Raw genomic sequence first — 12806 nt, forward strand, 5'->3', positions numbered from 1 at the left:
CGGTGCCCCCCGCGCCCGGGGCTGGCGCTGGCATCGGATGCTGCTGCCGTCCCGAGGACCGTGCCCTCATCTCCACTGCCACCCCCGCCCCCAGACTCAGGGCTGCGTCTCACCCCTCTGCCCCCGCTCCAGCTATCCTCAGGGGTCCCAGTAAAACACACCCCCATGGGATATGGGGCAGGGCCTGCCTGCAGTGCAGGCTCTGGATGTGGGTGAATCCCAGGTAGGGGCTGAGCTGCAGGCAAGTCCAGCTCAGCCCTCGCCCCAGCCAGACAGAGAGTGGTCTCTGGGACCCCCAGGGTTCAAAGCTCTGGCCCTGCCTCTGCCACTGACTTCCAGTGGGGCCTTCCCTCTGTTTCTTAATCTCTCCGTGCCTTGGTTTCCCCACTTGGAACCAGCAATTTACCCTGCTTTGCGAGCATCACCCAGTGGTGCTGCCTGTCTGCCGTGCCCCCTTAGCCTTGAAACGGCGGCAGTCTCTAGGGCTCCCAATCAACTGGAGGTTCCCGGCGTGCCCTGCACAACATATAATAACCTCCTGCCCCAAAGAGCCAGCCATGGAAAACAGCCAGTCAGCTATTGTAGTCCCAGCATCCCCTCTGGATGCCATTGCATCCATTTCATGGAGCAGGTAGACTGAGGCAAAGTGCAGTGCCCAGTGCCAGAGAGAAAAGTCAGTGGCAGAGGTGATCCTAGAGGCCTGTAGCATGAGCATTTGTGTGTCATGAGGCAGAATGACCCACCTGGGGATTTGTGCTCTGAACCCACCCTGGAAGAGCTGAGTTCGAGGGTCCCAACAGAGCCTCGCGATGGATTATTGTTGCTGGGAGCAATCAGTCTGTCCCTTTGCCAGTGAACAACCCCCACGGTGGGGGCTGATTAGCAAGCTCAGGTATCACCCTCGCCCACCCAGGGAGCACCTTGCAGCAGGGGCATGACAGGGCATGAAGCCCTGAGGACCTGGCTAGCTAAGCAGCGCCTACCTCAGCCCCCCAGTGCCAGCCCCGCTGCCCAAAGGGCAAGCGATGTCAGGGCTGGGATGGATGAAAGCAGGGTCCGGGGCTGAAACAAGGGCAGGGCAGGGCTGGGACAAGACACTGAATGAGCCCAGATGGGGTGAGTGGGCCTGGCCTCTGCTTCCCCTCTGACCCCGGGCAAATTGCTTAGGGTGGCATTTTGCAGCCCCGTGGACTTGGTTTTGGAAGCCGATGGGGGTTTTGCTCCGAGGAGGTTGGGCGAGGGGGTTCTCTAACTCGGTTTTCCCTTGGACGACGGAGGGGATGGGGCCACGAGTCACAAGGCAGCGATTCCCCCAGGGAAGGGCTCTGCAGCTAGGCAGAGCATCGCTATTCTTAAGCCCTCTTTTCGGGGCCGTCTCCTAGGAGAAGGCCGGGGATCAATGCCAGCCAAGCAAAATGGGCTGCGAAGGCAGCCGCAGGCTCCAGGGGAGATGGATGTGATTAGCCATCTGGAATCGGGGACACCGGGAAAGCACTGAAGTGCTGTGCTTCCCCGGCTCGGCTCCGGGTGACCCACTTAGAGCGGCTGGCGCGGATACGCCCCATGTAGTCGCAGCCCAGGGCTCGCATCGGCGGAGAGCCCCGGGCAGCTGGTAGGGAGATCTCGCTCACGGGAGGCAGAGGGGAGCAGGGGCTTTCCCGGAGACGATCAGTAAGGGGCTGCAGAAGAGCTGCCCAGGCACCGGTCGAGTTGCAGCATCAGATCTTGGCCTTTGAAGCAGCCCCCTTCCAGCTGCAGGCGAAGAGCTGGCGCTGAGAAGGGGGTCAGGGAGCATGTTTTGATGCAGAGCGGGGTGTTGGCCAGCTGCAGTGTGCGTGGCTGGGTCAGTGAATGTACCACGGTATCCCTGTGTGCATGTGCATGCACGCACGCAGATGTTTGTGGGTGTGGGTATGGGTGTGAGTGTGGGTGTGTGCATGCACATGCATACACGAAGGGCCTTGCTTCCAGGTGCTGGTTTCTAAGTGAGCCTGCCTGCACGTGTGCACGCGTGTCTGAATTAGCGTGTTTTGTACACGTGTTGGCATGCTTCATCCCCCCCCCCATGTATCCGGTGTGGCAGGGTCCATCGTGGGTGCATCGTGTCTGTGGTTGGTGCAACGGGGTGTATGTAACCCCATGTGCCCATGGCTGTCCTGTGCCCCCGGGTGCCAGCGTCCTTTGCATTCCTGGGGGCAAGCGGGCCAAGCCAAAGTGAAAGGTGCCAAGGCTGCGGGGACCGTGTGAGAGCTGTGATCCTTACACGGGATCTGCTGGAAGACCTCCAGCCTGGGTGGGACTCTCCTGCCCTGGGTTGGCCCCCTCTGTGCCCTGCGGCATCCCCCGAGAAGGCTGGACCCACGTGCTAACCACCTGGCCTGTTTGTTTCTCCAGACCCCAAGGATCCTTCCTGCTGCGCTTGATTCCTGGACCGTGAGAGACACCCCGCCAGCACCATGACTCTGGCTGGTACGACTGGCCCATCACCCCATCCCAAGCTCCCTGCCCACCTGGTCCATCTCCCCCCACAGCATCTCCCACCCTTTGTCCCCATACCACAGCAAAAGCAACCCTGTGAAAGAGATGGGGAAAGGAAACGAGTGGATCTCATAAGGCAGCCGACACTTGCACTGCCACTGGGGGGAAACTGAGGCACGGAGTGGAAAAAAGTGGCCAGTGCCCTGGGAAGAACCAGGTCTCCCATGATCCTTTGCATTCAGAGCGGTGTCAAGAGAGGTCTTGGGCACTGTGATGCGGTCACAGCCTTGCCCCGATCTCTGCGGGCAGCCCTAGGGATGGGCATCACCCTGCAGAGCGTGCAGTGACCCCAGCAGGAGACAGCGCGGGGGCACCGGTGTCCCCAGGTTTGAGTCTTCCTTCTGCCACTGCATCACGCCATGGTCTGTAGCAAGGCACCTCATCTTTCCATGCCTCAGTTTCCCTCCAGCGGCAGTGTGAGAGCTGGCTGCCTGTGAGATCCCAGGGCTGGAAGGGGATAGTAGGGAACAGTGGGTGCAAAATGGGTGTTACAGGCAACCACTGGTCTAGGGAAGCCCCTGGATCACCTCTGCAGCCCCAAGTACCAGGCATGGCACTGGACCCACCAACACCTCCTGACAACGTGCCATAGGTAAAAGCAGTGGGGAGCAAGCCCTGCTGCTGTTTCATCCCCTGAGGACAGGACAGGAGAGTGCACCAGGGTCCCACGCCGTGCCCTCCACCCCAGAGACAGCTGCATTCTGCATGGCCCGTGGAGCCAGGCCCCCCTCCTGCACCCCAGCCCCTTTGCTCTTCCAGCCGCGGTGCTTCCCCTGCCCTAATGCCGACCTTGCGTCTCCTCTCGGCCTCTCCACAGCCTACAAGGAGAAGATGAAGGAGCTGCCCCTCGTCTCGCTGTTCTGCTCCTGCTTCCTGTCAGACCCCTTGAACAAGCCAGCGTATAAATACGAAGGTGAGCTCCTGGCCCGCAGCCCCTGCACCATCCAGCACTGCGGGGACACGGGGGAGCCCAGTCCAGCTGACCTGCTCAAGAGCCTGCCCGAGGCTCTGCTGTCCTGAGCTCTCACCTGTCCCGGGTCATGGAGGTGGGGATTAGAAGAGGCTCCAGGGATCGCTGTCAGGACCCAGTGCTGGCATCAGTGAGAGAGTCGGGATCGCGGCACGAGAAGGGTTAAATTCCCCAGCCTCAGAGCAGGGCTGGCTGGGAGCTCCCTGGACTAATAAGGAGGACACAGACTGGACATCAGCTAGAGCAGGCGCACGTGGAAAGCAACCTTTGCTCCCAAATGCATGCACACGTCCGGTCTAATGCTTCCGGTACCACAAGCCCCGACCCCTTCCCCTAAAGCAGAGTCTCCACTACCAGGCAGCAATAGTAGGCTATTGCCCTTTCTGCACACCAGCTCCTTCAGCCAGCGATCACCCCCTTTGCCAGGAGCATATCCATGTGTTTGGTCCTAGCTGCTATCGTTACCTTAGCAGTTGCCTCAAGCCCTTTCCTTTTCCTGGCCGTTAATTAACCCGCATCACTATGGAGACGAGTAGCTTAGCACAGGTTTGAGAAAAAAAACCACCCACTGGTCATTTCCCAGGACTAGGAACAGCCTCTGGCAGAGACGAGGATGATTCAGGTCGTCCATCCTCCTGCTTCAGGTTGCAGATGACACCAGGAGGGGCCGGGAAGGAACTGCCCTTCCCCTCACCCCTGCACTATCAGACGGGTCCAGTCCATGATGCTCCCTGGATGGGATTTGGATAATAAAACGGGGCAGGAACCTGATCTTGCCCAGCTCTGGGCACTGTGCTGGCATCCGACTCCAGCCAGTGATTAATACCGTATATTCTCACATACAACACCCCCCAAATAAGGCTCACGTCTTGATTTTGGGAAAGGAGAACGAAGGAAAAAAAGAGGTTCTTCCAGAGTCATGGCCACATGCAGAAAAGAGCTGCAGGACTGTGACAGTGGGAGAAGAGAGGACAGGACTAACTAAAATGCAAAGTCTTCAGCAAAACTGTGGAAAGCCTGGCTGGATTGGTGGAACATCAAGGCCATGAAAGGGGAGAGTGGGTCATTAACACCTACAGAGTGAAGAGCAATTAGCAGGAACCAGGTAGATTCTCACCCGCTACAAAGTCAATCGACTCCCTGAACAGAAGTGCTGCTGTTGCTCTTCTGAGCAGAAAGAAAATCTGCCTCCCCGCTTAAGGCATGCACCCCAATTTTGGAAGGCTAATGTTTGGGGGGAGGAAGCGTGTGTGGTATGCAGGCAAATACAGTAAGAGCCTGGGTGCTGCCTCCCTGCTGGCAGGGGAGGAAGCGATGCACAGCACAGACCGTGGGAGTTCCCAGGCCATTGGTGGAGCTATATTTTTAGGAAGACACAATTAGCTGAATGATACAGGGTGACTCACGACAGCTGAGCCAGCCGAGCCGCGCAGCCCCCGGGTGCGCCCGGCCCCCTGCCGCCAGCTGCGGTGGCACTGAACGCTGCCATTCATTCACTGGCATTCAGCCTTAGGTTGATTTGAGGGTACCCTGAGCCTAAAGGGAGGTTTTGGGGGGCCATGAATATATCAGAGCGTGTAAGAGAGAGCAAGAGGGGTATGAGTATGGAGGTGTGCGAGAAGGAGAGGGGTAAGGGCATGGAGACTGGCTGTGCACAGGCCTTGGGAAACAACATGAGCATGAGTGCACCCACATGGGCAAACTGAGTGTGTAAGTAGGTGTGAATGCATGTCATGAGCTGAAGGCATGTGAGTGTGCACAGAGCTGGCCTTAGGGAAAATGGTGACCCGGGTGAGCTTGTATTTTAGTGCCCCCCTGCAAGGCAGAGGCATTGCTGCACGCCGAGGCGGGAGGGGTGCAGAGCTGCATGGTGCACCAGGTGAGCAGACTGGATCAGGTGCCACCCTGCCCACACGTGCCCGTCCCGGCTCCTGAGCACAGCTAGAGGTCAAGGGTGGGCTGGGCATCGCTCCTCCTGCCTGGGGCAGGGATCAACCAGACTGGGGTGGGAGGAGAGCACTGCTGTGCATGTGGGCTGCTTACACGTGTGTGTGCGTGTGTGCACACATGGGTATAAGTGGATGCTGTGGGGGGCTGAGAGTGCCTCAGCAGATAGATGAGACTTGAGGTGGGGCTGAGCATGCCAGTAGCATGCATGTGTGTGCACACATATCCCTGAGCGTGCAAGCACATGTGAATGGATGTTGGGGGCTGAGAGCATGGATGCACATGTGAATCAATGCTAGGAATGACTGGGCAAAGCAATGTGGAGATACCATGTAGAGGATGGGAGCAAATGCGTGTGTGTGCATGTGTGTGTGTGCGTGCACACGCATGGGAGTATGAGGGTGAGGGGATGCTAAGGTGGGAGGGCAAATGAGTGTGTGCAAGTGGACTTCAGTGTGAGCAGAAGCAGGGTTGTGGTTGTGAGTGGGTGTGAGTACAATCACCAGGCTGTGGGTGGATGTGCAGAAGCTGGAGGCTGTGGTGGTGAGTGGGTGTGAGTACAATCACCAGGCTGTGGGTGGGTTTGAGAAGAAGCTGGGAGCTGTGTGGGTGTGACTGGGTGTGCACGCGGGAGCGTGCGAGTGGTAATCCCCTTCTCCCTCCAGCAGACACCGTCGACCTCACCTGGTGCGTCATCTCGGACATGGAGGTCATTGAGCTGAACAAGCGCACCTCGGGCCAGTCCTTCGAGGTCATCCTCAAGCCCCCGTCCTTCGACGGGATCCCTGAGTTCAACGCCTCCCTGCCCCGGCGGCGCGACCCCTCCCTGGAGGAGATCCAGAAGAAGCTGGAGGCCGCGGAGGAGCGGCGAAAGGTAGGATACGCCGCGTCCCTTACTCCGTTGGCCAAGGGAGATGGGGAAGACCGAGGGAAACACTATGTGTAGGGGCTGCAGCGGGTCCTGTCCAGGGCACAAGTGCAAAGGATTTGGGGATGCCTCTGAAGCATCCCGCATGAGAGGGAGTGAACAGGGTCTTCCTCTATGTCTGGTCCTGCGAATGGTACCGAAGTGCAGCACAGCCAAGGGTGGGCACCGTCCACTGCCCTTAGAGCTGCTCCAAGGCTGCTAATCCAGTCCCCAAGGGTTGCCTGAAGAAGGCATGGGGTGGGATAGCAAGCACCCACTTGAAGGCATTTTCCCATCAGCGCTATTCCCAAAATCAGTGCCTTCATTTGGCAGCAGGTTGCTCAGGGCTATCCTTCTCATCTCCCTGAGAGAGAGTCACTTTGCCAGATCTCTTCCAGATCTCCTGCTTGCTGGGGAGCAATGGGGCATGGGGCATCTCTGCCTTCAATACCCCAGGGCTTAACCCACCTTCCGGTCCCCCCAGACCATGGGCACAAGAGAAGGGGAATTTGGAGGGTTTCTCCTAGGTCACAGCCTAAACCGAGATGCGGCTTCAACACAGAGGCCAGAGCTGGTTCCCCCCGGAGAGGCTGGGGAAGAAGCACGCATGATATTTGCTCTGGGCTCCAGATCTAAGTTTGGGACAATCTGCTCCAACAGAGTCAGGGCTTAGCTAGCTCTCTCAGATGTCCTGAAAGGAGGGAACTGTCTTGCATGGGCTAGCTCAGACGAGCAAGCAAAGCTTGTCTGGTCCTCACCACTGGGCTCTGAGCAGAGCCATCGTCCCCAGATCGTATTCTTACAAACCCTTTGGGTCTGGAGGTCCTTGCAAGAGGCGATGAAGGCCTCTGGCTGCAAATATGGCTGGGCTTAGCATGGACTGGCATAGCAGCCACTGCCTTGGCCATGGCCAAGGTCAACCGAGCGGGTTAGGCTCTACGCCTTGACGTAAAGCCGTGCGTGTGAGGGGGCAGCTGTGCATCGGAGGAATGGGCGCACAGCTAGTGACACGGGCAGGGCATGTCCGTCTCCACCAACTTGCCCCGTTTGCTTTGCCGATGCAGTACCAGGAAGCAGAGCTCTTGAAGCACCTGGCGGAGAAGCGGGAGCACGAGCGGGAGGTCATCCAGAAGGCCATCGAGGAGAACAACAACTTCATCAAGATGGCCAAGGAGAAGCTGGCGCAGAAGATGGAGTCCAACAAAGAGAACCGGGAGGCGCACTTAGCAGCCATGCTGGAGCGCCTGCAGGAGAAGGTGAGCTTGGAGAGTTCAAGGGACGTGTCCCAGACAGAGCGAAACCCCGGGATCCACCCCAAACCCAGCCCCCTGTCAGGCCTGTCCCCCCTCCGAGCCAGCGTGGATCTCTGCTAGCCTATTTTTAATGTCAAGGGAGCCAGCTGCAGCTTCTGGCTTTGTTTTGGGGGCTGCGTTGCATGACAAACGGGGCCGCCCGGGGCCTGTGCGTAATGGTTAGGTGTCAGATAATCTCACGGATAATCACAGGCTGGGCTGGAGCGTGGGGAAGGGGAGCCTGACTCCCTTTGTTATAATGGCACAGATTGGGGGGTCTCTGCTGGCAGCTGCCTTTGCACCGTGCTTGCTGCTTCCCTCTGCCTGCTAATCACCCCCGTCTGGTGTGAGCTAATTACCCCCTTCGCCCCGAAGGAGAAATGATATCGACTCTGTGCTCTCCCTCCCTTCCTTACCCCCACCTCATGCCTGGGTGGGAGACTCCAGGTCCTCGAATCCCACCGGCAGGGTGGCTGTCTCTGCAAACCGCCTTGCAAGCGGCTCCACGGGACACGTGGGCACGTGTCCCACCTCCGTGGCTTGTCCCGGATCAGTGCCATAGCACAGCTAGGGATGCACGCCAAGCCCACGGAGGCTACCCAGGAGGGGCCCTGCACCACCCCTCTCCCATGGGGCTGGGTCTACACCCTCCCACCATTTATAGGCTTCTTATATCTCCCCGTGCCCCCCACGCACCCACTAATTACCCTTCTCCCAACACCTTCCCCAGCCTCAGCCTCATATCGGCGACAAAGAGCCGGAGAGCGTGAAGATCTGCCTTCGCCCTGCTCCCCTGGCAGCTTCCAGTCCATGCCTCCATGCCAGCCCCCAAAACACCAGCCTGAAGAAGGGTGCTTGTACCCAAAAACTTGCAAAGAAGAATTTGTGCCAACTATTTGAGTTGATATCAGATTGACCTTGTCGGCCCGAAAAGGACAGCCACGCTTAATAGCAGCCCCGAGGCGATCCCTCGGGCTTCCTTTCCGAGTCGACCCGGCTCTGCAAAGCCCGTCCGTGGGCGAGAGCTGAAGCCCGCCGCCCTAACCTCTTTCCCCCCCACACTTTTAGGACAAACACGCGGAAGAGGTGCGGAAAAACAAGGAGCTCAAGGAAGAGGCCTCAAGGTAAAGAGGCCGGGACGGCGGTGCTTGGGACTGACAGCTCCGGGGAAGCGATGGCTGCCTCCGCGCGAGGCTGAGTGACGAAGGGAAAATGTTCCTCTGCTTTCTTTGTTTGTGAATGTAAAGAATTGACCAGTGAAGCCATCCTATTTGTTTCGGGGGCGGGCGGGAGCGGGGAAGCGAGGCGAGGGAGGGGTGCATTTATCGGGAGACACGCCGGCTTAGGGGCGTCCATCTGAAATCCGCTCCGGGGTCTCATTTTTTCCTTCCACCCCATCAGCGTCCGGCCAAGCGTCCAAGGGAACCGCGGCACGAGGGAGCGGACGGTCGGGGGAGGCGACAAGACGGGGGCGGGATGGGGACGGGGGTGGCGCGTCGTGCGCGTGGCGTGGATTTGGTGAGCAGGACCGAGCAGAGCGGGCACCGCGCGCGCTCTCTGTAATCGTGGGCAGGGAAGCCGTCTCTCGGGGTGTGTGTAGCCTTTTCTTCTCCTCTGTGTTTGCCATGAACGTTGCTCATCAATATAAACGAAACATCTTCTCTTGGTGTCGCTTTCTTATTCTTCCTCCCGCCGCTGGACGCCGGGCCTGGTCCTGTTTGCCTTCGGGCGTCCCAGAGCCTCTTGCAGGATTTTGGAGAAACGGTTCAGCCCGGCGGGGTAGCTCTCCCACCTTTGTCTCCCAGGGAAGAAAACACTAAACTATCGCTTGCTTTATCCGGCTGGAGGAGATGCGGGAGGTGGGGCCGTTCCTCCAAATGGGTGAAGAAAATCCCTGAGACCTCCCCAGCCATGAGTGGGGTTTTTCCCCCCTATGCTGAGAGATAATCTTCTGAGGAACGGTAACCAGAGTGCTTTTTTTCTGTCCCCATAGGCATGGAGCAGCAGGAAAGTCTTCTGCATTTAGGGCGAGGGAAGCAGGAGGCTGTGATGGTGATGGGAAGGTAGGCTCACCTGTGCGGGGACCTGGAGAGAGACAGGCAATGGGGACGGTAGGGACGGAGGAGGAAGAAAGGAGCGGAGAGTTTGGGGGGAAACCCAGATGCCAGAGAGACAGCCACTTTAAATCCAGGATGCAGAGGTGTCGATGGGTAAGAGTCGAAGGAGCGAGAGCTGGGAGGAAGAGCCAACCCTCCCCTCTTCCCGCTGTGGCCGTGGGAAGCTCTCGAGGGTAGCACATCACAGGCTCGGGTGCCTTCGGCAGACAGCTGTCAGCCCTGGAGAGCTCAAGACAGCTCTTGGGCTCCCAACCCCATGAGAGAAAGCCCTGCAAGGCAAACCCAAGTGAGGGGTCCCATCCCTGAGAGAGCAGGGAGGCTGGCGGGGGGCATCCATCCAGCTACAACCCAGGCTGAGGGGGAGACCGGGCAGCCTGCTCCGCTCCTCACCCAACTAGACCCCAAGCACCTCTTCATTTCTGACTCTGAAACAAGGGAGGTCTCGATTTCCCCTACATCCGGATAAGGCATTGATTGAGCGAAGGGTCTCAATACAACCGGGCGTTTTCTGAGTTGAGCTCTTCATCCGGGTCCAGGCTTTTCCTCGCGGCGTGCCACGCCGGAGCCGGCGGCCGGGGGCAGAGGTGATGGGGCTGGTCTAGCGGTGGCACGAGCTGTCTGTTTTTGTATACAACCATTGTAAATAAACTGCCTCGGCATTTCTTCTCCTTTTCTCACAACCTGTGCAGTGTCTCGGGTGCGTTTTGTGCGGGGGCCCGTCCTTCGACCGGATGGGTGGGCGTGGGGAGGGAGGGACACGTGGGTTTTGGGGAGGGGAGGGTGCGTGTGTGCACGTTTGTGTGCGTGTTTGTGTGTTTTAAGGGGAAACAGAGGGGGATCAGGCACGGATGGAGGTTGTGTGGGTGTATGTGCATGTTTGTGTGTTTTAAGGGACAGTTGAGGGACTTCAGGCATGTATGGAAGTTGTGTATGTGTGCCTTAAGGGAAAGTAGAGGGACATCAGGCATGTATGGAAGTTGTGTATGGGGAGGTGTTTAAGGGACAATAGAGGGACATCAGGCATGTATGGAGGTTGTGTATAGGGGGTGTGTGTGCATGTGTGTGTCTTAAGGGAAAATAGAGGGACATAAGGCATGTATGGAGCTTGTGTATAGGCACGTGTGTGCATGTGTGGGGGATGTGTGTGTATTAGGCAAAGGCCACACTTGCTAATTAAAGTTGGATAGAAACCAGCTATGAAATGATTACACATTTTCCAGCTCTCGCTTTATAGCTGCTTGGAACTTTTTAAGGTGTGATAGTTAATGCGCACATTAAATTAATTGCACAATTAACCAGGTAATTGCATAATATATGTGACATGTAGAAGGGGCCTGAGCTGTGCAATGGGAGTGAGAAAGAACACACACAGACATGCACCCACATATTATATGGATGGGTGTGGGCGTGTGAGGTGGGAGTGAGCAGGGAGATGTAGGAGATGTATGGAGAACAGTGTGTGCCGAAGAAGGATACGTGTGGGGGTGGTGCATGTGTGCGTGCGTGTGCAGGAACATAGGGGTGTGCAAAAGACATGGGTTGTGCATGAGGATAAATGCCAGCATTTCCCTGTCGGTGCTGGGGGCAGCAGTGAGGAGCTGTGTGCGCTGCATGTACAGTGTACGTTGTCAGACATCATGGGTGTGTCTATACGTGCGCATTTACTGCACAGTAACCAAAATTACTGCACAGTACAGGCGCGTGTCTACACATGCACACCTGTACTGCACAGTAAATATGGCAATTTGCATCAACTAGAGTGTAAATTTGATACCTGCATCATGCAGGTATCAAACTTACACCCAGTTAGTTACTGCACAGCCACACACGTGTAGACACCTTACTGCGCAGTAACACTGTGTGTGTGGACTGACTTGGGACTAACTTTAGTCCACACATAGTGTTAATGCGCTTTAATGCCCGCATGTGTAGAAGCCAGCCTATTCCTGCTTACTGCGCAGTAAATTTAAACCACCGTAAATGCGTGTGTAGACATGTCCCGTGTGACTAAATGTCTGAACTGCCCCGGTGGGGTAGGCAGCGGGGGGAGGGTGTTCTCCCAGCAACCCCATTAGCCTGGGACCTGTAACCAGTCTGTGACTCCCCTTTGCATCAAAGCCAAGAGCTTCAATAAAATCCTCGTCTTTCTGCAGCCCGCTGAGGTCTGCTACCTCCGTGGGGCCGGGGGCTTCACCCAGAGGCCTCCTGCTGTGCATTCAAGCCAGCGAGAAACCTCAGCAAACCCCCCAGCCCTGCACCCCCTCCAGATCCTGGTTTCCTAACCGGTCATTATTATTGGTTATCAGAAAGTCCCAATTTTGACTGAATTACCTGACTTGGTACCAGGAGGTCATCAATCCCTACCAAGCTGGAACGCATCCGGACATGGATTAACAACGGGGAAAACACAGGGCGTTTGCAGAGCCGTCCCGGGAAGATCAAGCAAACCACGGAGACAAAACCAGAGGAGACACCGATCAACCCCACAGGGAGAATGTCTCTTCCTGCACATAAATACGAGTTAATTAAAAAGAAAATTTACAATAGCCATTAATCAAGGACAGACATTTCACGCAGTCACACAGGAGCCTACTTCAAATCAGCATAGATATAGTAAGATAAACTGGAAGTGAGGCCACATTATTTCTTTACAGAAGGTGCCAGCTGCAAACATACCTCTTCTGGCACTATGCAGGTGTCTTAAAGATTTTGTAGTTTAACTTTTGCAAGAAAGCCCAGCTCAGTTTAAGCTTCACCATCATCAACATGCAACTTCCTCGACAAGGCTTCACCATAACACACCAGCTTGACCAGGGATTTCCCCACCACCACCTCACATGCACACCAGTCTCAGGGCCAGGGCACGACCGCCTGCGGTTGCTGGACAAGCTGGTTGCTTTGGAGAAGGCCCTGAAAGGCTGGAAGCCCGGGGAGGAGCAGCCTTCTCACGGTGCTGCCTCAGAGCTGGGGGACAGTCAGCTGCGTGGAAATACATAGGTCCTGATCCCATTGAAAGCGAGGGGTGCGAGGTACCG

General features: G+C 57.0%; 1 protein-coding gene across 1 annotated transcript; it reads left to right on the forward strand.

Annotated features, from left to right (window-relative positions):
• Nucleotides 1-2450: 2450 nt before the first annotated feature.
• STMN4 (stathmin 4) lies at nt 2451-8852 on the forward strand. The gene is made up of 5 exons (XM_006037231.2): nt 2451-2469; nt 3356-3451; nt 6121-6329; nt 7427-7618; nt 8723-8852. Exons 1-5 carry the CDS (start codon nt 2457-2459, stop codon nt 8780-8782), a joined length of 570 nt encoding a protein of 189 aa, XP_006037293.1. The 5' UTR covers nt 2451-2456; the 3' UTR covers nt 8783-8852.
• Nucleotides 8853-12806: the final 3954 nt, after the last annotated feature.

The sequence above is a fragment of the Alligator sinensis genome, unplaced genomic scaffold (genome assembly GCF_000455745.1).
Source record: "Alligator sinensis unplaced genomic scaffold, ASM45574v1 scaffold1603_1, whole genome shotgun sequence".
Classification (NCBI taxonomy): domain Eukaryota; kingdom Metazoa; phylum Chordata; order Crocodylia; family Alligatoridae; genus Alligator; species Alligator sinensis.